General features: G+C 51.6%; 1 protein-coding gene across 2 annotated transcripts in view; it reads right to left on the reverse strand.

Moving 5' to 3' along the window:
• DLGAP4 (DLG associated protein 4) overlaps window positions 1–19,109 on the reverse strand; it is an 85,477-nt gene extending 66,368 nt beyond the window's left edge. Inside the window, exons 1-5 of one of the 2 annotated variants that reach the window (XM_030309675.1) lie at window positions 18,038–19,109; window positions 15,118–15,359; window positions 12,698–12,812; window positions 9,741–9,791; window positions 6,766–7,006 (exon numbers count right to left, since the gene is read on the reverse strand). In XM_030309675.1, the coding sequence (XP_030165535.1) occupies window positions 6,766–7,006; window positions 9,741–9,791; window positions 12,698–12,812; window positions 15,118–15,359; window positions 18,038–19,036 (1,648 nt within the window). In that variant the 5' untranslated portion in view covers window positions 19,037–19,109. The remainder of the gene's footprint in view (window positions 1–6,765; window positions 7,007–9,740; window positions 9,792–12,697; window positions 12,813–15,117; window positions 15,360–18,037) is intronic. The other variant, XM_030309677.1, reaches the window with a different exon arrangement.
• Window positions 19,110–24,985: the final 5,876 nt, after the last annotated feature.

Below are 24,985 nucleotides of genomic sequence, written 5' to 3' on the forward strand. Positions count from 1 at the left end.
CTGAATAAGATGAAACAGTGTTTCTGATACCACTGTAGCGATTTTTGTACAGAGGCATAATAACAACAAAAGAAAATGAGGGTTATGGAGCCACCTGGATGCCAAACACTGTGCTAAGTAAGCACTTTGAAAGTATTAGCTTACTTTGTCCTACTCACAGTTGCTATGCTACACCTGTGCTATTCACTTAGCGTTCATTTTCAAATTGATTTACTTAGAAAATTTCTAGAAGCCCCTGAGGAAGAGCCAGGATCAGTCTTGCTCTACCCTGGCCACAGGGAACCTGCTCCTGCTCCTGCTCCAACTCACCAGGCACCCTCCTGCCTCAGGACCTCTTCTCCCTGCCTGGCATACTTCCTTAGCTTCATCCAAGTCTTTGTTTAACATTTGTTTCTCAACGAGGTCTACCCTAGCTATCCTGTTTCTGCTGCAACAATGCCCTCCCCCAGGCTATTTTCCAATAAACCATACATTTGCGTTATTTATGTTTATTATTTTATCTGCTTCCCCCACCCCAACATAATGTACTCTCCTAGAAAGCAGGGGTTTCTGTTTTGTTTACTGTGGTGTCCCTGGTGGCTAGAGCACAGCCTGGCCCACTGTAGGTGATCAATAAACATCTATCCAATGAAAAAGTGGCTTGATTGCAAGGCTCATGCCCTTAACCACTACTTAGTAGGGGCTCTAAGGTTCCATTTAAGCACCTTAGTCTTTCTTCCTCTGGAATGACCTCTCTACCCCCAAGGGTGTAAGAAATGCCCCTTGTTCAAGAATCTCAATCCTGGGCTTTATGGCCTGTCGACCAGTCCTTAATCCCAGTCACTATTTCCCCCCAGAAGGCTCAATGGGTCTGCCTAAAAACGGGATTTAGAAGGGTGATGATCTGTGCACTGAACACACAGTAGGTACTTGGTTAACCAGGACTGTCCTGGACCAAGGCTTGGTAGAGTCCTGGGAAGAAGCCTGCCTTCTGCTCAGTGTCTCCTGTGCAGAGGTACAGCAACAGGGAATTCTGACCTCTTATCACCACTCCAGGAAAGCCTCCTGGATCCTCTTATTATTCTCTCACCCTATGGCCCCTGCCCAGGCCTCACTGCCTTGCCTGGACCTCCAAACCATCCTGCGCAGCTTGCCACATAATTCTCCCTGAAACTCTTGTAACCATGCCACATCTCTTTACCAGGCCCCCTGGATGGCTCACCCACTCACAGGATAATGGGAAACTCAAGGCTTAGGAGTCAGGCAGACCCAGGTGAGAAATAGCTCCTTGACCTACTAAGTGGGTGACCTTGACTTGACTCACCTTCTCTAGGCTGCAGTTTCTTTGAAAGAGGTCTGCACATGTGTATATGTATGTGAGGTCAAACTGGGTTCACTTAGGAATGTCAGATATGTGTAACTATTCTGGCCACAGCAGACATCACCAATTGATGGTGGTGCCACTCTTCTCTGCTTAACTAAATCTCAGTCCTGGGCTCCAGGGATCAGAGATGACACAGCAGTTGAAGTCTGTTTGCAATCTCTGGACATGATGGTCTTTGAGGTTCCTCTCAGCCTTGACACTCTGGGAACTGGAGTGTCCAATCTGACAGGAGCCTGTAGTATAATAACCAGAGACTGTGGAGGGCTAGGCCTGGCATATGGCTTCAGGGGGACAAGGCTGACTGGAGGGTTGACTGCTTACTGGAATTTTGTCAGCCTCCCTTCCTCTATCTGTGGAGGAGGGAGTGAATCAGAGGAGAAACTGGGAATGTTCTAGGGGAGACAGCAGGGGACAAAGAAGGGTGTCAGAGGATGACTTGGATGGGAGATATTCAGGCAGGGAGAGGGGTCTCCAAACCCAAGACCCACAACATTGATGGAGAATTTGAGGCACAGGGAGGGGCCAGAACCCACCCAGAGTGACACAGGAGAGAGGAAACTAGAACTCAGGGCTCTGAGCAAGGAGCAAGGGTATATTCCAGGCTAGGAAACTATCCAATTCAGCCGAGAGCTTCAAGTGCTGACAGGAAGTACCTCCAAGCATGTGTATCTGGTGTGTGTGTGTGTGTGTGTGTGTGTGTACGTGTGTACACATGCATGTGGAAATGTGCAGGTGCAGAGAATGCAGTTGGTAGGAGCTGGGGGTAGGGTGGTGGGGTGGAGGTGGGGGGGGTGCCTGGGTGATGCCAAGCCTCCTTTGTGGTTCAGAGGGAGTGGGAGAGACACAGAAGGGGAGGCTAGGGAGGGAAGAGGGCCAGAAACTGGGAGGGGAGGAAGTGGGGGCCATAGGGAGGGAACAGGGCTGAAGGAGGCAAACCAAAGGCTAAGATGAGAAGAGGGGGGTGGAGAGCAGGGGAAACAGGAAGAAAGGGATGGAGAAAGGGAGGGAGGAGAGGAGAATGAGCACTAATGGAAGCTGGGCAGAGGAAGAGAAGAGAGGAAGTGGGAGGAAGAATTTTCTTTGTTCTTTCTTCTCTTTCCCAGAGTGTGAGAGGAGGCAAGAGGGGCCATGACTGAGGGGGTGATGGCACCCCTGTGGCCCCTTCCAGGTAGGTGCTTTGGCTGAGAGGGGCACGTGTGTATATATAGCCAAGCTGCTGCTTCCCCTCCCATCCTAGCTGGAGTTGACCCTGCCTGCCAGTCACCTGCCAGAGCTATTTCTGGAATGTGGAATCTGGGTCAGAAAGGGGGAGGGAGGGTGAGAGGGGGTGGTGGCAGCGGTACTGGCAGCTGGGAAGCTGGCGAGCTCTAAGTGGGTGGGTGGGTGGGCAGCTCCATGTTCTGCCTAAGGCCAGTCCTCCCCTTCCAGGCTCTCACTGCCTCAATAACCACTCCTCACCCATATCCTCCTACTTTCTTGCATATGGCCTGAGTACATACATGCCCATGAGAGAGTGACAAAGAACTTTCAACCCCTCAGCAGCTTGGGGGCTCAGCACAGCCGTGGTGGTGGGGGGTGTGTGCGCATGACCAGAATTCTCACTTCCTGGGAGGAGGCAGCCTTCTGAGCAGGGGTGACCCCTGTGGGGAAACAATGGCTGAATGAGGGTGGGCCTGTGTGTTGGTGTTAGTGTGGGTCTATGTGGAGGAAGGGCATTATGGGCAAGATTGCCAAGGTCTACTGATTAAGGATGCCACATATATAAGGGGGGTGCTGTTTACAACACAGACATAATTGAATTATATACTTATTATGACAAAATTGTGGCAGATGGCAGTAAAAGACCTTATTCTTGTAAAAATTGTGCATCATGACAATTTTTCAGCATACGGCAATTAAGTGTCTGGAGGGGAATGCCTTTTCCTAACCCGGCACAAAGATACCATATGGACCAGCTGCAGCTCTGGGCACAGGCTTGAAAATCTGGTGGCTTTGGTTTTCCCTGTGAGGCAGGTGAGTTTACCTGCTGAGCATAAGGGGAATCAGAGGGTGGAGGAGAGACGAGCAAGTATATAGTGGTCACTGTGGAGACCTGAGGGAAGGCTGACCAGGGATATGTCAGGGGTGAATTTTTCTTATGGCTCCAATCTGCTAGAGGCATGACTTCCTCACAGGTGTGGAGGTGGTATGAGTCTTGCAGACATATATGTCTGTGAGTGCGTATATGCAGGTATATGTAGAGATCAAGTGTATATATGCTTGATCTCAGATACATCTGAGAGTATCAGTGTGCATGTGTGTTTATAATTTTTTAAATCCTATATAGCTCTGAGGGTATACAACTTCCTGTACGTCTACAAAAGGAGGTTCACGTGGGCACATAGGTCTGGGTAGGTGTGAGATGTTGCTACGTGATACTTTCTTAAGTGTCTTGGTTTGGACTAAAGCCCCCAAACTAGGAATAATTGGAGTTTCACATCCCTACATTTAAAGCCAGATGTGCCAGGTGTTGGATCAACCGTACAAGATAGACTGGTGGGAGGGTCGGGGGAGCTGTGGCTGATTGAATTTTTGGCCTCTTTTAAACATTTTTTAAATGTTTATTTATTTTTGAGAGAGAGACAGCCAGAGCATGAGCAGGGGAGGGACAGAGAGAGGGAGACACAGGATATGAAGCAGGCTCCAGGTTCTGAGCTGTCAGCACAGAGCCTAATGTGGGGCTCGAACTCACACACCACAAGATAACGATCTGAGCCAAAGTCAGACGCTTAACTGACTAAGCCACCCAGGCACCCCCCTCTTTTTCTTTTTAGATTCTAGGTTAAACAATCAAGAGAAGCCACATCCAGACCTGACATAAATCATGAGATCCTGCTGTTATGACTGGATGAGACTTTGGGAGTCTTGGGGATAAGTGTATTTTCTATGTGAGAGGGACATGAATAAATGTAGTCAAGAGAGTGGACTATAGTAGATTCAATTATTGACCCTAATTTTTCACCCCTCCCTGTATCCACACCATTGCCATAAAAATACAGTTCCTTACACGAAAGTAGGAGGGTACCTCGCTGTCTCCTTTGAGCTTAGTCATATGACTACCTTTAGCCAACAGAATTTCAGTAGATAGCACACCAACAGGGGCCTTGAAATGTGCTAATTAGTTAAGCTTGCTCTCTTATGCTTCTGCCATCACTATGAGAAGAACATGCCCTGGCTGGGCCACCAATGCCAGGAGGATCCCTTTGGTTCTATGAGGAGGATGAGAGAGATGTGGAATAGGTCTGTTCCAGCTGACCCCCACAAATTTGGGAGCAAGAAATAAGTGTTAATTGTTGCATTACACTAATTTTGTGGTTGTTTGTTATGCAGAACTATTGTAGAAATAGCTGCTCGATGCAGGGACCCAAACAGTTCTGGGACATGTAGTCCATGACCCATCCTTAGTCCATTCGTGAGACATTGGGTTTGCAGAAGATTTGGGACTGAGGGTCTATTTGAAAAAAATTGCCGGTGTGCTATGTGTCCCCCCAGGCCCACCTGATGCTTAGAGAACTTCTCATGGGCCTGATGATATGGGGAATCTGACCCCTTACCTGAGGTTCCTATGGGACTGTAGCAGAGTACCTGGGAGAGCATGGCAGGGATCCCTTGGATTTGGAGGCTCTAGAACGTGGGCCTCAGCATCTGCTAGGAGACCTCTGAAATGGAGAGACTGGTATGGTTACCAATGACAGCAGGTCTAGAAGAAAGGCCGTAGCAGATAAGCCCATACTTTCTGAGTCCCACATGGCAAGAGCCTCATTTTCACACAGGTAAAGTGGGAGTCAAGGAAGAAAGTACGGCTGGAGTTGTCATCAGAGGACTTTGCCCAAGATGACTGCCTGGCAGGGCCAGGTACCCTAACAAAGAGAAGTTGAGTGAGGGGGAGGAGGACCAGCAGCTGGAGACACTAAGGGGGAATAAGCAGCAGTGGGCTGGAGGGGGACTGCCCATGTCAGGAAAGGAGGCACCACGAGGGCCCTGCAGGACAGAAGAAACTCCAGAAGCACGACTTAGCAGAAAGAGCCAGCATATCGCATCTGTTATATAGAAAGTCCTGACACCAGACAACACCCGCACTTAGCTACCTTCCTGTCCCACCTGGAGGGACCAGAAACAGCCACTAGTGAACAAGGAACAGAGAAGACACTAACCACCATACCCAGCTCCCTACCATGGGCTTCGTAGCCTGAGTTAGGCTCTACCTGCAGAAGCATAAGATCTGAGGTTGATAAGACTGAAGGCTTGCAGTGAGTCCAGACTGGACTTTTAATACCTAAAAATGAGACTATTCCTTAAAGTCTAAAAGTGACTGAGAAAATCTCAGGGATCTGCCCAGATATCACCCAGGGTTTGAAAGGCAATAGTGAAACAAAGTAGTTTCTGGCTCTGCCCCCTGCAAAGACCAGTTCATTCACTCAGTAAACTAATTTTCTGTACATAGAACAGCCATAGGATTCAAGTTCATTTATTTATATCAAATACCAATTGAGCACTCGAAACATGTCTCTTTTCCTACAACAATCCAGTCCCAACTGCTTTTGATTGCCAAGAAAGTCAGAGTCAAGCCTGAGAACCAGCAATAATAGCTCCCACCATGTGCAAGGCTGCCTGAACACTCCCTACATACAGTCTTATTTCGTCTCCCCAGGAGCTCTCTGGGGTCTGGCTTATGCTTCAATTTATAGATGAGGAACCTGAGACTGTGGAAGGAAAACTAGCTAGCCAGAGTAGGATCAAAGCTCTCTATACTAAACCAGAAATTGTTTATGATTTTCTTTGGTTTTGATTTTCACGGCTTGCTCTGTGACACAGAGTTCCCTTTTTCTCTGATCAGGCATGGACTGTCTCCAGAGGACTTAGAACAGGTATCAGGAAGGACAGGTTGTCTCTGTGACTATGAGAGAAACTTACAAACTCACCCCTCTGAGAAGGCTCCATGCAGATGCCATCCTCTTGCCTGTAGGTTCTAACCCTCCAGATAGGTTCACCTATTGTCTACGGAGCTAATCCAAACAGGGAGGCAGGGCTGCAGTAAGCCCTGCCCACCAGCAGGTGGCTGCTCTGAGCCAGGGTCTGGACAGTCCCTAATATCCAAGTATCCCAAAGCAGGAGCCCTCTGTGACTCCCTCACCCTACTGCCGGTGATGACATCTGCCTCTGTGACCTCCATTTGACCTCCAATTTGCCAGCTTGTGGGAAGTTCAGTCTCAAGGCCTCTTGCTTTTGCTCCTAACCATCCCTCCAGCCCTGGCTAGCCCACCATAGATTCTTCCCAGGCATTCCCCGCATCTGATCTACCAGGAATTGTCCTCAGGTCCCCGTGTGAGAAACAAAAAGAACCCCCTCATCTCAGTACTCACTCGGAAGCGTGCGACTGTTGCTGAGGCTGCCAGTGCTGGGCGGGGGGGAAAGAGACTGAAGGGAGACACTGTCCTCCTCCTGCGAGCAGCCCGCCTGGATGGCCCGCAGGTAGCTGTGGCTGCGGGAGCGAAAGTAGCTGGGCAGCGGCAAGTCCAGTGCCTCCGCTGCTGCAGACTCTGCTTCACTGCAGGCCGACTCGCAGGCTGCCTCATACTGGTCGCTCAGATCTGCCTCCCGTACCTATCCGGGCAAAGGCGGGTGTCAGGGGTCAGCAGTGCCCATTCTGGAGGGACTGGGCACTTGGTGGATGACTCAGCTTCAGGGCTGGAGAGTCTGTGGGGCCTCAAGTCAGCCCACCCTTTCCTCCCATGTCACTCAAGGTACTGGGTGGGCAGATGGAACCCTTAAGAAATATATACAGCCCCTGTCACTTCTCTGGACCTCAATTTTCCCATGTCTACAATGCAGGAGAAACTTAATGGATCTTGTGTGTCCATACTGATCAATTGATAGGTTTTGAGGTCACATCTGAATTCAGCCAGAAAGAAGGCTATAATCAATTAGTAATGTCTACCTTGAATGCTGGAATGGGAAGTGGCAGTAGATGTGCTAGATATTTACCATCTTATGGTCCAATCCCTTTATTTTCACAAGGAAACTGAGGGCTAGTGAGGGGAAGATACTTTCCAGGTGTACCCAATGAGGAAGTGGCTGAATCAATACTCTAAATGTGAATTTAAGGAAGATTAATGTAGCCCTGCGGTACAGAATGAATGTTGGGAAGGGAGTCTGGAATGGAGGCAGAGGCCAGAGATGAAGCTGATGCAATAATCTGGTGAGAGAAGATAAAACTGGAATAAGGGTAGTGGCAGTGAGGATTGATTAGTGATGTCTGCCATGGGCAGTATGGAGAATGGGGATGTGTATGCTATGTGCCATCTCACATCCAGTTCAACCTTGTGTAGGTGGTTTCTAAGTGTCTCTCTAGAGATGGCCATCCAAGGTCCTACAGATCTGCAGTTGAGAGTGTGGGCATACAGGGGCCCACCATCCATATACTCTCCAAGGGTCCTGGAAGGGTATGTCTGACCCAGGTCTCAGGGCATGATGGTAACTGGAGACCACACAGTATAATCTGAGGAGTCAGCTGGCAAAGGATGGATACTGAATGGAAGTCCTGGGGGAGGCCTACGCAAGAAGGGAGAGGGCAGAAGTTGACTGAGCACCATGTGGAGGAAAGATGGAGCTGGGCCTGGGACCAGCTCTGCCTTGGACCTGGCTGTGTGACCTCCAAGTATCACTATCCTCTGGGTCAGTGTCTCCTATCTAAATGAAATGGGATGCTTGTGTACTTGTCTGGCACTGCATCAGGTGAAACGACTAGATGGATCATCACCCAATCTGCAGCATATGTTTGGAAAGCTCTAAATTTGTGCTGTCCAATATGGTAGCAGCTAACCATGTGTGGCTATTTAGGTGTAAATTAATTTAAATTAAAAATTCAGTTCCTTAGCTACACTGGCTACATTTCACTTGCTCATGCTATCTTACTGGACAGCGTGTAGTACACAACATTCCCACCTTCACAGAAAGTTCTATCGGACGATACTGATAAACTGAAATGCAGGCCATGTGGCATACCCAAAACTCATCTAGAGTGGGTATTCAAGAGATAGGTGTTTATCCTTCACAGGTACAACCTGAAGTACACTGAAAGGCCCTCGTGATTGCCAAGGGCAATGAGGTCTTGCTTAGGGACTGCAGCCATGGCATAGCTCTGGAACTAGGCTGCCAGAGTTTCAACCCTGGGTCCATCATTTCCTTGTAATATGAATGTAGGCAAGTCACTTAACTGCTCTGTGCCTCAGTTTCCGCATGTATAAAATAGGGACTAATTATAGACCAGATTTCATAGGACTGTTGTCAAGATTAAATGAGATAATTCATATCACATGCTTAGAACAGTGTCAGGAGAGTAAGCACCCGGTGACCTGTCCCTATTATTATAGGCAGCTCTGTGAGGTGAGTACAAGGATTTGTAAATATTGGCTAAGATGCTCACAAGCTCTGGAGGGCAGGCCAATGGGTCAGGGCTGTTGGTACGTATATCTCTGAGGATATACTGTGTGCAGGGAATGCCCTGGAATTTTGTATGTTAACACATCACATCCTTACCACGAGCCTGTGGAAGTTAGGGGAGAAGGAGGTCACTTGGCTCACTGTGGGCTCCCCAAAGACCCTCTGGAATAATGTGTTTGACAAGAACCATGACATGAGGGTGGAGGCACACGAGGCATCCATAGCTGGAGTCAGGAGATGAGGGGCCAGGCCCAGATTTGCCCCTTGGACAGGTCCCTTGTTCACTGCTGGCTGCAATGAGGGGGTGAGCTTGGAGTACCTTTCCTGTCTCTCTTTATGGCCTTGGGGCTGGGGCCTGGGAAGGAGGAGAGGGCCACTTCCAGGGGCAGGATGGGTGTGTATGGGAAGGGGGCACCGTTAGGGCAACCAGACAGTGCCAGGACTGGCACCACCTCCACCAAGTTTTGTAAAATTGCAAAGTCTCTGCATTCATGCCAACACCCCAACATACTTAAAGGTCTTGCTGGAGCCCAAGAAAGGTGGCCAATACCACCAGCCCGCGCCCATCAACTTGTCCAAATAAAAGTCTCCTAGCTAGAAGACTCTCAGGGTATGCTTTCTCTTATCCCAGGATTATTTCTTCCCCCATCCATAGGACTAGCCCATTCTTTCCCATTTTTAAGAAGAGGAAACTGAGGCACAGAACAATGAAGTGAAAGGGCCAGTGAGTGGAAGGTCAGGGCAGAGTGTGGGTCTCACTGGACGTGACTTTCCTGGTGCTGGCTCTGTTTCCTGGTTCTGGCCTGGGCAGGGGCTAAGACCACTCCGATGCCAGGTGTCAGGCCTAGCCCTGGACTCTGGGATCAGGGTACAAGAGAATGGCAAGCATACTGACCTGCTGCTCATGGCCAAACAACTGGGGGATCAGGGAGGCCTGTCCAAAAATCTGCAGGAAAGAGAGGGGGAGGGTTATGGGGAGACCAAAGGTGGGAACTGGGGTAGGGGATTCAGGCTCAGCTGCAAGAGATCTAGTGGATGGCTGGTCTAACCTCCCCAGACTGGCTGAGGCCTAGGTGCTAGGAGGTCTCACTTAGCTTCCTTCAGGGATGGGAGGCTCACTCCTTCTGGGGCTGGGTGCTACTGACGATTTGTAATCTGCGGTTTACACATGTTTCTTTTGGTCTGGCCCCTGGGAGATGCCCTGTCTGCTGCCTCTCACCTAGGCAGGTGGCTCCCCCACCCCCAGATCTACAGATTAGGCCCAGAACCCAGAGACTTCTCTTCCCTGGTCAGGGCCTACATATCCTAGTGCCTGGTGGGAAGGGGGCTCCTTCTGGCAGGAGTCAAGGCCTCAGAGACACAGCCAGAGGGATATCTCTGACTTTAGGGGCACATATGTGGCTTGGATCACTCAATCTTCTAGGGGTGAGGGTTTGAGAGCTCAGAGGGTCCTGGCCTAGGAGAGGGCTGGGCTGGACAGAGGGCAGTGGCAGAGACCTGGTGGCATCCCCAGCCTGGCTGATTCCATGTGCTCTTTTGTGTAGCCAAAGGACAAAAGTGTTCCTTCCAGATGCCAGGGCCAGGCAGAGGTGAAGATGAGTTGTCTGAGAGAGGAAGACTCAGAGAGAAACATGGATGTGGGACCTACCAGAGGGAGTTGGAGAAAAATGTGTATGAGGAGAGAGAAAAACAGAGGGAGACAGATACAAAGAGGAAGACTGAGGGACAAGAGAACATGGTAGGATGGGAGACACAGGGAGGGAAGCCACCCATTCAGCAAACACCTATGTGCCCTGTGCCTCGTGCTGAGGTCAAGGACGCCATGGGGAACCACACAGCAAGGCCCCACTTGCAGGGGGCTCCCAGTCTTAAGAGGGAGACAGACACCAAGTAAATAAACAGGTATAATTCCAGGTAGGATAGTGCTGTCAAGAAAATGAAGCAGGGGGGCGCCTGGGTGGCTCAGTCGGTTAAGCGCCCGACTTCGGCTCAGGTCACGATCTCACAGTTCGTGAGTTCGAGCCCCACGTCGGGCTCTGTGCTGATGGCTCAGAGCCTGGAGCCTGTTTCAGATTCTGTGTCTCCCTCTCTCTGACCCTCCCCCGTTCATGCTCTGTCTCTCTCTGTCTCAAAAATAAATAAACGTTAAAAAAAAAAAAAAAAAAAAAAGAAAATGAAGCAGGGTAAGGGAACAGTGCCCTCGGGGCTCCTTTAGAAAACCATAGGGCAGGTTCCCTTGAAGTGACATTTGAGCCAAGACCAGAAACACGGAGAAGAACCAGCTGAGCAAATATTTGAGAGAGGGGTGCTCCTGGGAGAGGGAACAGCGAATGCAGAAATCAGGACAGGAATTGGGTGTGTGTGTGTGTGAGGAGCAGAAAGGAGGCCAGTGTGGCTGGAACAGGGTGGCTGACAGAGCAAGTCTGAGATCCTGTGTGAGAGAGAGGCAGGCCGTACAAGTCTGAGTGAGGAGTCTGGCTTTCATTGAGGGCAGGTGGGAACCATGGAGGGTTTGGAACAGGAATGTGGTGTGATCTGCCTTACATCCTTCACAAGCTCCCTCTGGCCACTGGGAACAGAGTGCAGTTGACAGGCCTAGAGGCCACGGCGACTGTTCATGTGAAATTTGGTGGGGCCTGGAAGAGGATGGCAGGGACAGAGAGTCCGGGGTGCTCTATTCCTCCCCATGTCTGAGGTCAGTCTCCTTGGTTTGGGAACGACAGTGCTGGGGGCAGGGGGCTGGGGTTGGAGCGGGGTGGGGGGGGGTGGCTTTGGCCAGGAGAGGAACAATGGAGTGGTGAGGAGCTGGGGTCCAAAAGCCTTCCAGGTCTAAGCAGTGCAAGCTTGGGCCATGGGGCTACACACAGTGGGACCTGCGGCCTGTTCCTGCCCAGAGAGGAGGCTGGGTCTGCACCTGGCGCCTCCATTGCCTCACTCTGCTACTACCAGCAGGTGTTGCCTTCTCTGGGCCTCACCTCCCCATCCACACCATGCGGGGGGCCCTTGAAACTTAGCTGATCCTCCCTTTGCAAACCCTAAAGTGCTGTGCATATGTCAGAGGCTGGGGTCCGGGTCTAGGTCTGACAGCCCCGGATCCCTGCCCAGCTTTGCCTTCTTGCTGTGTGGCCTCACTTATCTGAGCCTCAGTTTCCTCATCTGTGAAATGGGGATATAAGTAATAAGCACACCCACCCCTGGAGGTGGCTGGAGGGTTTCAAGGAGTTGGTGGTTATGAGAATGAAAAAGTACAGCACAGTATGCTTATTGCTGTTAGTGGCAGAGGTGTCTGGACCCTGGAAGTCCAACTTTCCACTGAGCCGGTGGGCCTTGGAGGTCCAGAGTAGAGAAGCAACTTACTCAAGGTCACACAGCAAAATAACAATAATAACCATAAAGTTAGGCACCCTTTTCTGAGAACACTACATTCATTATCTCATTAATTCCTCACAACCTTTGAGATAGGAATTGTCACCCTTCTGTGGTAAATCAGGAAACTGAGGCTCAGGGAGGGAGTGACTTGTCCTGGGTCCATACTATCAGTGACAAGACTGGAACTCAAACCCAGGTTTCCAGTTACCTCTCTTCAGGGCTCCTGGGTCTATAGCAGTGGTGTGGTCCCTCCCTCAGGGCTCTCAGCTTAGTTCATGCAATGTCAGGCCCTGTGACTGCTCTCCAGGCACAGGACAGTCAGTGGGGCAGACATACATACATAGGCAGCTTCAGGAACAAAGACCAAACAGAAGCACAGTGCGGACATCTGGGGACTGCTCAACAGGGGCTGAGCCTGGATGTCTGTCCTCTTGGGTGAGAGCTCTCACACCCACTGACCATCTGGCTACCCACTACCCTCACCTGGCTGATGCAGCTGGAGTCGTTGAGGCTGTCGCTGACGGGATTGTAGTCCTCCTCCCAGCTTGGACACTTGGAGGGCAGCAGCATGTCCACTGAATCCAGGCGGTCCAGACTCCTGGTGAGGGTGGGGGGCAGACAGGGCTCAGCACACCCATTGTTCAGCCTGGGAAACTGAGGCCCCGAGGGGAAAAGACTGGCCAAGGTCATCCAGTGGCAGAGGGAAAAATGGAAGTCACTGCCAGCCTGTGTAGTGTTGGTGAGTGAAGGAGAGTAGGTGGGTGTCAGGGTCAAGGAGCATGGGGAGAGCTCCCAGCTTTTGGAGGCTTGCATCTGGAGTGTGCAGGTGGTCCCCACCTGTCATGTCTGCTGCAGCCGCAAGGTGGCAGCACAAGCTCACTTTTGACCATCTCAAACCCAAGGCAGAGCATACCAGCCCGGTTCAGTGGACGGAGTAGGTAGGTCAAGGCTCAGAGCCTTGATTTCAGGCTAGAACTGCCCAAAGGGCATCAGTTTCCAGATGGTTCCAGATATCAGTTTCCACATGATATCCAGATGGCTTCCACCAGCCTCCCAAAGACTCACCACTTCCCATGGCCCTGGCTCTTCAATTTTTCTCACATCTATCTGACCCTGGGTTCCTCCTTCACCACTGCTCTGGGGTGAAGATTCAAGCACCAACAGCTCAGGCCTTGACACAGATGAGCTTGGATTGGAATCCAACTTCCTCACTGGGTGACCGTGGGCAATCATAACCCCTTGCCTGTGTCTCAGTTTCCTTACCTATAAAGTGGGGATGACAATGTGCCTGCCTGCTTGAGGATTCAGTAATGCAGATTAAAGTGCACTGGGGCAGGTAAAGAGCCCAGAGTACAGCAAGTGCTAACAGATAGTGCCCGTAACTATTGCTACTATTGTATTATTTAATTCCCTCTCATTCAAGGTCTCTACCTGGGTCCTGTCCACCTCTCCCACCTCAGTGCCCACTGGTCATTCACGGAGCTGTGGGATCTCAGTACTAGAAAGTGTCTTAGAGATCATCCAGCTTAACCCCCTCACTTAAAGATGGGGAAACTGAGACTCAGAGAGGGACAGACCTGGGACTGGACAATGGTGTCCTGAATTCCCACCTGGAGACCATTCCTTGCCTTCTGTCCCACTGTGCACCCCTTAAGCAAATCCCTGTCCCAAGGAGACTTGGCTTCTCTGAGGACACTGCCCCTCCCTGCATCAGTGCTATGTTACTGCTTTCTTCCCTCTGTCAAAGTCTTCCCAGAAGCCTTGGCTCATGCCCCTAGTAGTTGAAGAACTAAGCTTGTTTCCTTTAACTCTCCTTTTTGTTTCTGACTTGCTTTAGTTTCTTTTCCTCAAAGGACTCTGAAACTGCTCTACTAAGTTTTACCTGGTTTGCACTTAGTGATGGGCTTTTCTGTAACTCCCCCCCCCTTTTCTGTTCTGATTCCCATGGTAACTTCTGCATGTGAAGGCCTCACATCTAACATTTTAATTGTTGCTTTCTGTGTGCATGCATCTCATTTGTTCACACTTTCATTAATTCTTCCAAGTCTTAAAGCAACAGGATGGAGCTCAAATGGTGGAATTCTAGGCAGGGTGATGGGACAGGTGAAGGTTATTTATCTCCCTTTGACTTAGGGATATATCCACCTCCTCAGTCTTGGAGCTCACCACATGCATGAATTACAGGGGCAAGGGCAGAGGGGTCTCTGGCCTTCCCTGGTCAGTACCTTGCTGGTACAAGTGGTGGGCCCACTAAGGGCAGGGTTCTCCTAACCTGAAGAAGAGGGTTCCCTAGCACAGTTCTCCTGTGGGAGTGTAACTCACCTGGGCATGTGACTCCTGTGGGCAGGGTTTACCTGGGCCACTCTAGAGAGATTCTCCTTATTGTTTACCAAAGGATGAGGCTCACCTGGGGTCGGGACTTAACTGTTGGGGGCTTATGGGGTGGTTCAACAAATGACAGCGTTCTCCAGAGTCACCTTATCAAATGCAGGGCCAACCTAAGGATGACGATCTCTGGGAGAGGGCTAACCCAGGGGGCCTGGATCTTTGGGAGCCCGGGTTCACCCGCATCTTTGGCTGTACGGCCAGGATTCGCCTATGGGGTGGGACTTTCCTAGGGGCCCGTAGCGGAGGAAAGCGAGGTTCCCAGGAGTGGGACGTACTTGTGAGGAGCTCATCTAGGGACTAGCCTTGCCCGTGTGCGGAGCCCGTGAGAGCGAAGGACGCTTTCCCAGGGAAGGAAGAGCTCACGAGCGGGAGGGGCTCCCAAAAGGGCAAGTTAGCCTGTGGGCGGGGCTCCCCGGAGGCAGGACTTCGGAGACGTCCTGGGGCTGGTACTCGGCGTTCCGGGGGGCGGCGCTTGCCTGTGGGCGGGGCTCTAGGAGGCGGGGCAGAGCGCTCACCTGCGGGGGTTGCTCTGCTCTCCCAGCGACTGCTGCGTGGCCCTCAGGTAGCTCTGGCGCCGCGCTGCCGTCTTGGGTGAGGGCTTGGGGCTGCCGCCGGACTCGTCGCTGTCCTCGTCACCCATGGCCTTGATGTAGCTGCCGCTGCGCATGCGCCTGCAGGGTATGGGGCCCTCGGCCGCCGAGTCCGCCTCGCGCGGGGACAGCAGCGCGGTGCTCCACTCGCCGCCGCCGCCGGGCACCTGAGGATGGGCGGACAGGCCTCAGCGAGGGTGGCGAGGGGTTCGGGGCAGCGCACACCCTCAGCGCGCCGCCGGCCGCCCAGCCTCGGGCACATCACCTGGGTAATGGTGCTCCGGACCCTGAAGCTCCCCGGCTCTCCACCTCGGAGGGTTTTGGCCTTCCATGCTGGGTACTGCCTTTGAAGCCACCTGGCAGCAGGGCAGAGCCCCAGGCTGGGAAGGATACTTGAGTTCCAGAGACAGCTCTGCCACAGCTTCACTGTGTGGCCTTAAGCAAATCCTTGCCCCTCTCGGGCCTCAGATTTCTCTCTCCATGGATCCCAGGCTGGGTGCGCCCCGGCCAAACCGCCCAGCCTATAAGATCACAATGGTATCCACTGCAGCTCCCCGATTCTGAGCACCCACTGTGTTCCTATCACTTCACTCTGTTATCTCAGAGGATAGTTTATGATCCCACTACACGGATGAGAACATCAGGCCAGAAAGAGGTCCTCAGACCTGGCACCAAGAGCCTGTCCTGTGATGGGGGCAGGGAGGACTGCTCAGATGACACCAGCACATCAGTAGGGAGGCAGGGTTTTTGGAGCCAGTCAACATCCTGTATCTCACTGGTGGGTAAGCCAAGGCACAGGGTGCAGAGAGGCTTGTGGGAGTCTGGCAGCCAGGTGGTGACCTGGAACAAGGGCTGTTTTCCCATCTGACATGTATACACAGTGGACGTTCACTTCATGATCAAAGAGTACACACATCTTAGTGCCTGCAGAGCCTCAGCCCAAGCACAGAGTGCACCCACCCCGCCATGTCCACATATCTCAGAGGGCAAGCAAGCATACCTTCCCCCACACACCCATCTCACCAAGGACACACCCCACAGCCTCCACTTCGCCACGTGCCCGCCCCTACACAAGTACACGGCGTGAACACAGAGCATACTCACACCCGTCCTCACAAACACAGTAAGCAACCACTACACCGTGGACACACTGCAACATGACCCTACTTCACTGTGTCTTTGCCTCAACATGTACAGAGTGCACAACCTCTCTAGGCTCTATACACTTCACCACAGATGTCCGCGTAACAAACATTTCTCAGTGTCCACACCATACCCATTCTTTACCTCATGCACAAATGCACACTCCCAGCATCACCACACCTACACAGACACCACATCCTTCTAGATGCCTGTACTGCCAGTGGCCAATTCTTGGCTAAGGGACAGTTCCTGCCTGGGACTCCCACCCCAGGACTCTCCCCTGTCCCATTTGACCCCCAGTTAACTGCCCAGCCAGTTACTAGGGCCTGCACATTCTATCTCCCATCTTCCCTACCTCCACCTGTCCCTTGGGAAGGTGACATTCTATATTCCTGCTTAAAACCTGTTGCTATCCCAGCATCTCCCCACCCACTTCCCATGACCCAAGCAGGCAGCACAAACCCCAGGGCCTGCAGGACCGTCCTTTCATGATGTTTCTGAAGCCTTTTCACATGACCAGACCAAACCACACCATTTTGAGAGAGAGCCAGGTCACACACCATCCTTTCTGATGTTTCTAAACTAAGGAAGTGGATTGAGAACCACAAAAGCCTTAAATATATAAAATACTGCCTAGATTTCATTTTCCTGCTATTGAAAAAAAATAGCTTTTCCCCCCATAGTCTCTGTCTTTGGAATTTTTATATAGAATGACAAGAACTCAGGGCTTTGTCAGACTTTGATGTTCATCTGCTTCAAAATGCATCTAATGTGTTCCCAAAGGCTGACCAGGTCTGTGCTGGCATACCCCCCAGGATGAAGCACTCACTACCTACAGAAGCAGCCCCTTCCATCTTGGTGGGTATTGAAATCTGCTTCCGTAACCTCCACCCAAGCTTGGGCTTTGCCCCCAGGAACTGTGCCCAGTTCATAGCCACTGGCCCTGCTCTTGACAGCCCCAGGGGATGTGTAGCAACAAAGATGTCTCTGAGCCTTCTGCCACTTTCCAGGAGTGTGCCGTTGATGCATAAGTGCCTGAATAAACATTAACATTTGAAAGAAGCAAGTTAGTCCTGAGCTGAAGCTGGGTTAGGGCCTCCTGAAGCCCTCCATGCCAATCTCCATTACACTCTGTTCACACTGACATGACATGCATCATTCTCTCCCAGCATTCTGATAATCGGGGCTCTGTCTCATCTATTTCTAGCTCTGTTCACTTAAATGTCCATCTGTTCCTCTACCCTTCTCTCTTCTCACATTTCCTGAGCACTACTTCTCTGCCAGACCCTGTCCTGGGCCTTAGGGACACACAGCTGCATCAGATGTGGTCCCTGTCTTCAAGGAGCCCATGGTCTGGTGCGGACAGCAGGCAGGAAGTTGGCAATTAGAACGCTATTCGATTGGTCCTGTGGGGAGGATGGATGGCACAGCTTCCAGATTTGTCCTCTAGAGGGCAGGTACATGTTTTCGTTCCTACTCTGGGCTGGGCTCAGAAGAACCCTAATCAATGTCTGCTGAAAGCGTGACCAGTGGAAGGAATCCTCTTATTAAGCAGGTACTGCCAGACACCCATTTCACAGTGTTTACTCACAGAGGCCCAGAGTGAAGCGACTTTCCAAGTAAATCTGTGGTACAGCTGGCTCTCAGAACTGGTGCCTTCCCCACAGTCCTCACCCCACCCCTAACCCAGGCAGGGACCCACCTGCAGGTAATGGTAGGCTAGACCCTGGTGGCAGGATTTGGACTTTAGCAGGCTCTTATCCAAGGTGGCTGAGGTCTTCTGGCAGACCTCGTGGGCGTGGCTGAGGGTCAGAGTGGACCAGGAGCCCCGCTTGACATAGTTGGTGTCAGTGCCCACCCCGAGGCTGGGACAGGCAGCTGGGGGTGCAGGAGGGGGTGGTGGGGCAGTCAGCTCGGTGGTGGTGTTTTTGGCTGCTTTGAGCATGTGCCCACTGATGGTGTTGTAGGCGTGCATGAAGTAGCGTGGCTGGCTGCGTTCCGCCTGTCGCCCTAGCGTCATCAGCCCAGAGGCTGGGCCACTGCTGCGGAAGGCGCCACTCTCGCCGTCCAAGTTATCATCAGAGCTCCACCAGCCCGAGATGTTGGAGCGGCTACGCCTTTTGGGCTCCCCAGCCTTGGCCCGCTCCTTGCTCTTGGCCCTCCGGCCCTTGCCGTCCTCCAGGCCACCTTTCTTGCTGCCATTGCCACCAATCTTGCCTGCCGTGCCCTCCAGTGAGGGTGCCTTGGTGAAGAAGAGCCGCTGGACTGAGTGGACCAGGTGGCGGATGCGGCCAGGACTCTCACCACGGGCCTTGGCCTCACCACGGGGGAACTGGAGCGTACTAAAGCCATCGCGGTGGATGGGCAGCTGCTTCTCAAACTGGTCCAGGAGGTTGGCGGGCAGCCGGTTGATCTTGGTGGCCTGGGCATGGCTGGGAAAGGGGCTCTCCTCCGGCACCTCGAAGTGGGAGTTATAGTGGATGCGGGGAAAGGTGCTGCTTGGAGGCGGCAGCTGGTTGTTGAGTGGGAAGAGACCATCCCCAGGCAAAGCGTTCTGGCCAGGGAAGCGAGCCTCGCGGGCAAAGGCCTCCGTGGGCGATAGCAGATAGGGGTTGCGGTCGGGCCCTGCAAACAGGGGCTCATGTGGTGGGTCCAGGCTGTCAGAGAGGTGGCGGGGGCGGCTGTCACCGAGGCCTTTCATGATCCCAGCCCTCGGGGCAGGGGCCGTCGCCCTAGTGGGGCGCCCGGGTTGCCTCTCCCGGGCGGCAGCTGTCCTGAGGGAGAGAAGACAGAGAATAATCAGCTGAGTTTGGAGGGGACAGGGTTCCAGAAGTGTCCTCCAGACCCCCACAGATATCAGGATTGGGAGGATTACTGAAGACTCTTGGCCTACCCTTAACATTTTGGGGTGGAGGACAAGAATACAAATGGAGGCCTGCAAGATCCCATGCTGGCCCTGGAAGCAGGCCTGAGCTCATTTGGGTAGGGAATTCCAGGGTCCCCAGTATCCAGAGTATGGCTCTGAGTGAGCATGTTCCCTTGGCCCCTGAACATTCTTGCCTATAAGGAAGAACATGGTTGTAAGAGGGCCAGAGAAGCCTTCTATTTTTTTTAATGTTTATTTATTTTTGAGAGAGAGAGAGAGAGAGAGCGAGCAGGGGAGGGGCAGAGAGAAGGGAACAGAGGATCCAAAATGGGCTCTGCACTGACAGCAGCAAGCCTGATGTGGGGCTTGAACTCATAGACCTCAAGATCATGACCTGAGCTGAAGTCAGACATTCAACCCATTGAGCCACCCATGCGCCCCCCCCGCCAGAGGAGCCTTCTAAAGAGTGGGGTCCAGGATAAGGCCTGTCTCACCTGGGTCTGAGGGCAGTACTGTCCAACTCTTACTTTAGCAGAGGATTCTTACATCAAAAATAGACCCTCTATAAAAACCTGCTCTGTCCCTCAACAGATGTCTACCAAGTGTGACTTCTGCACTAGGTGCTAGAGGCTCCAACATCACAGAAGCCAATAAGCCCATTAGCACATCATTTCCAACTGGGATAAATCAATGATGGTCAGCCTGGAACAGAGCTCCCAGTGAGTCAATAACAGGAGCACATCCTCAAGACTAGGTGGACAGGACAAGGCCTTGGTTGAGGGTGGCATTTAAGTGGAACCACTATGACCCAGTTTCCCCATTTGTAAAATAGGGCAGTTGGACTGGTTAGATCTTCCATCCAGGACCATGCAGGAAATACCAGTCTCAAACTTAGGCAAGTACCTTTCCTTTCTGGGCCTCAGTCTTCCCGGAGGGGAGTTAGTGAGGTTTCTGAGCCCTGGCCCCACCACCAGCTCTACTCAGAGGAGTCCCAAGGCTTGCTGTGGACTGTGTGCTCGGCGTGCGGAGTATCTGAAAGTAATCAGTGTGGCTGGAACAGAGCAAGTGAGGACAAGGGCAGTGGGGATAGAGCTCTTGGAGGGGTGGGCCAGGTCAGAGTGGCCAGGCTCTGGCTGAAGCCAAGAGTGGTAGGCAGAATGATCGCTCCCAAAGTTGCCCATGTCCTAATCCCCCAAACCTATGATTATGTTATTTTACATGTTAAAAGGCCCTTTGCAGATATGATTAACAATCTTGAGATGGAGAGATTATCCTGGATTATCTGGAGGGATATAGCCTAATCACATGGGTCTTTTTTAGAGGGAAGCAAGAAAGTATCATGATGGAAGCAGAGGTCAGAGTGATATGGGGTCACGAGCCAGGGAATATGGGCAGCCTGTAGAAGACAGAAGAGGCAAGGAGTCAGATTCTCCTCTACAGCCTCCAGAAGGAAGGCAGCCCTGTGACCCATCTTAGACTTATGACCTCTAGGACTGTAAGATAATAAACCTGTGTTGTTTTAAGCCACTAGGTTTTAGAAATTTGTTACAGCAGCCATAGAAACTAATACACCAAGCATGGGTTCTGGTGTCTGAAACTCCCTCTCACCCCTCAGAGCAGCTCTTAAGGCAAATTCCAGATCCCACCAAACACTGCATGAAAAACACTGGCCTAGGTGAAACCTCCATCATATAGATTGGGAAACTGGGACGCTTAGAGGGCAAGAAGTTCCCCAAGATCACACAGTGGGTCCAGCGTCTGGGGCAGTGTGGGACCCACAGCTCTTCCTATTCCTCTGCAGAACTGTCTTGCAACTGTCACCTGGAGCTGGCTGGCCCCCCAACCCTCGAGAATCTGAGGGTTGGACCTTGGACCTAGCCATTTCATGACCAACTATGCCCTAAGCTTTCCTAAGCCCCGAGACTTTTGCAGGGTCCTCCTGGCTCAAAATCTCCCCCTTCCTGCCAGAGACCCTCCTTGCCTCTAGGAGCCTGATGGACCCCACCCTGGAGGCCAGAGCACTGTCATGACAGTCCTCGTGGCTGAGTAGCCCCTTGGAAGCATCTCTGCTTCCACCAGGTGGTTGGTGAGAACATTTATCCCCAGGCTGGAGAGGAAGTCCTCTGACTGACATCTTTATCTTCATTATCTTCACCATATCCTCACAATGGCCACGTGAGGTGAGGGACCATGATCTCCATTTTACACATGGGGAAACCAAAGCTAGGAGAGGCTGTTCTCGCCAAGGCAAAAGAGGTAACTTGGATGCCAGCCACCCGTCAGTGTTCCAGACAGTCAAGGGTCCCCCTCCACTCTAGGCAGCAGTGGCTCCCTCCGGGCAAACCTCTTCTTGAAGACAATTTCAGGCAAAACCACCCCTACATCCCTCCTGCCCCCCAGCTTTTTCTTGGCTTCCTTGCATCCCCTGAGGGCCACAGTGATCCCTGGGCTCAGGGGCCAGCCTCCTTGGCTCTCCAGCTGGAGAACTGTGTAGCAATACGTCCTTGATGCCCACTCAACTAAGGACAATGATACTGAAAACTGAGAATGCTATTTGCAAACACAGCCCTGCTGGCTCGCTGGCTTGGCAGGGGCCTGATGCCCCAGAAATGTTGGAGGTGGAGAGGGCTGGTCATCAGGAGCAAAAGACAGTGGCAGAGCACTGCCCCAGAAGTGCACACAACACTTAGTTCTCTTAGCCCAGTGCATCTTCTCCAGCCCTCCCAGGGAGAAGTTGGCTTCAATTTCACAATCCTGAGTTGCCCCAACAGGACCATATGAGCCCAGAACCATGCCTACCTCCCTAAGCCTCAGACTGTGTGTTTGTCAAATGGGGCCAAGACGAAGAAGTGAAGGAAGGTGTGGGCAAGTGCTTGGTGAATTGTGAAGTGCTGGCATGTGCTCATTCCCTGGGGCACAAACCCTGGCCCAAGACTGATGGTGGTCTTGACTGATGAGGCTCCTCACCTGGCTATTTGGGGTGGTTGGGTCCCTGCCTTGGAGGTGCTACTAGGGTTACAGAAGACAGAGTGGGGGCTGCCACCCTCAGGGAGACCTCTAGAGACCAGATAGACAATTTAATGACCACAAGTGACCACTAAACTTCTTTCCTTCCTGTGACTAGGCCCTCATGTTAAAAGAGTCTCTTTCTGGGACGCCTGGGTGGCTCAGTTGGTTGAGCATCTGACTTCGGCTCAGGTCGTGATCTCACAGTTTGTGGGTTTGAGCCCCGCGTTGGGCTCTGTGCTGACAGCTCAGAGCCCGGAGCCTGCTTCAGATTCTGTCTCTCTCTGTCCCTCCCCTATTCATGCTGTCTCGCTCTGTCTCAAAAATAAATATAAAAATTTTTTTAAAAATTAAAAAAAAAAAGAGTCTCTTTCTCTGACTTCTGGGCCCGCATGTCTGTCCTTCTACTCCACCTTAAATGCCAGTGCTTCCCAGGGCTGTGGGTGGGCACATAGTGTCCCCACATCAGTAAAATGCTTTGACATAACCCAATGGGGGCTCATGACACACACCTGGGCATCTCCTTAAATTCTTCCCTCTTCTGACTTTCTATGTCCTTCCCCTAGTAACAATCTCTGCTGTGCCCGAAAATGATTCCACCCCTGTCTCACTTCCTACAGTCTAGGTGGAGCCAGCCCTATCCCAGAACCCCAGGAGTGGACACATGACCCAGGTCTAGCCTATCAGCCGTTCATCCTTGAGTACTAATTGGCTCAAAGATGGAAACGGGATCTTTGCTAGCCAGTGAGAGTTGGTCTTGGGATTATGGCTGGATTCTTCAGGAAAAGGTGTCTTACTCTTCAGAAAGAGGGCTGCTATGCTTGTCAGATGTCAGCCTGGAGTCTTTTGTCAAAAAATCTTGCTTAAGTCTCAGATATGAGAGTCAAGAGACTTTTTAATTAGTCTGAGTTGGGTTTCTGTATCTTTCAATAAAGAGCCTGACAGATACTGGCCTCCCATCCAACTGATCACTATAGCAGTGGGTGTGGGTGCTTGCCCATATCTCCCATGGACTCATCACTGTGGTGCCCAACAGACTGACTCCCAACCATCAACATCTGCATCCCTGTGGGAAGCAGGGGAGCTTTCTCTAGCAGCTGGAGCCTGTTCTGTCCACATGTGGCTGGCAGGAATCACCACAGTCTTAACAACCTCCCCTCCCCCAATCTAGCTACAACTCTCAACCAGTGACTGTTGGAGAGCTGGTGTATAAATACCCCAGCTCCTCTACCTCTCAGGTGGGACAACAGAGGAATGGGCTCTACACTGACTCCTGGAGCTGCCCAGTGGCACTGAGCTCCAGTTGCTTGCAGTGGTCACTCTCTTCATTGGCTACCCCTTCCCTGACTTACCTCTTCCCTTCCACGCTGTGCTGCCTGTTTCCAAATGAAGTACTTGCACTTGAATCTTTGTCTCGGGCATGCTTCTGGGAAACCCCAGCTATGATAATCACTGAGTCACAGTGATTCTGCCTCAGTTATGTATCCTGATGCCATCTCCTCTCTGTATCCTCTGCCTATGTCACTCCCACCCCTCACCCGGAAATCTGTACAGCCTTCTCCCTGGTCTCTCTGTGTCCACTCTAAAACTCCTATTATTCAGGTTCCAAACTGCGGCTGGAATGATATTGCTAAAATGTCAAAGCAATAGTGTTCTTCCTCTTCAGTGGCTCCTCTCGGCTCTTGGGACAAATGCTTGACTCCTGAGCTTGGCATTCAAGGCCGTTGGAGAGATAGTCTCTAGAGACCTCTAACCCTCAGCTCCAGCCACGTGGCTTACTGGTGCTAAAGAGTGTCAGCCTGGGGAAGGGACAACTTAAGTTCTCACAGCAAGGCCACTCCAGGCCTGTTATCTGGATTTCTGGACTCAACCCAGGCCCCAGCCCCCTGACCCTCCTGGTCTGCAGTGGAAGAGGCCAAGATTGCCAGCTGAGAAACAGAGTGTGAGGAGGGTGGGACAGCATGAGGAGGTGCCTCAGCAGAGCGGAGGTCGCAAAGGCCCAGCATGGTCTAGTTTCTGCCAGTTTCTCCAGCTTCGTCCCTGTCCCCTGCTCCCCATGCCAACCAATGTCATTGCCTTGCTGGATTTTCTTCATAGTTCTCATTGCTCTTGGAAACTCTCATATGTTCATTGCTTGCTAATTTATGATACATTGTCCCCTGGATCTGTCCTGTCCAAAATGGTGGCCACTAAGCCACATGGACTATAGAGCACTTGAAATGGAGCTAGTGCAACTGAGGAGCTGAGTTTTTAATTTTAATTAACTTAAATTTAAATACCACATGTGGCAAGTGGCTACCGTATTGGACAGTATAGTTCTAGAACTTCAAATGCACCTCCAGGAAGAAATCTCCTCCATCTCCCCCTATTAAAGCTGGGGTCCAAGATACTCTCTTCTAATGTCTTGTCCACATTTTTTAGTTGGAAACTTAATTCACTGATTTTATGATCTTTTATATTCTAATAAATGTGTCATTGGAAAGGCTAGACATTTCCCCCTGAGTACCTATTTGGCTGCATCTCACAGATTTCCCCACAGGTTTTTTTTTCTCCTCTTTTTAAAAAAACTGAGGTGAAAATCACATAACATAATATTAGTCATTTTAAAGTGTATAATTCAGTGACATTCAGTACATTCACAGTGCTGTGTAACCACTACCTCCATATAGTTCCAAAATATTTTCATAACCCAAAAGAAAATCCAGTCCCCAATGAGCAGTCCCTGCTCCGTCCTTCTCCTGGCCCCTGGCAGCTGAGCCACCCAGGCACCCCCCACCT

The sequence above is a fragment of the Lynx canadensis genome, chromosome A3, assembly GCF_007474595.2.
Source record: "Lynx canadensis isolate LIC74 chromosome A3, mLynCan4.pri.v2, whole genome shotgun sequence".
Classification (NCBI taxonomy): domain Eukaryota; kingdom Metazoa; phylum Chordata; class Mammalia; order Carnivora; family Felidae; genus Lynx; species Lynx canadensis.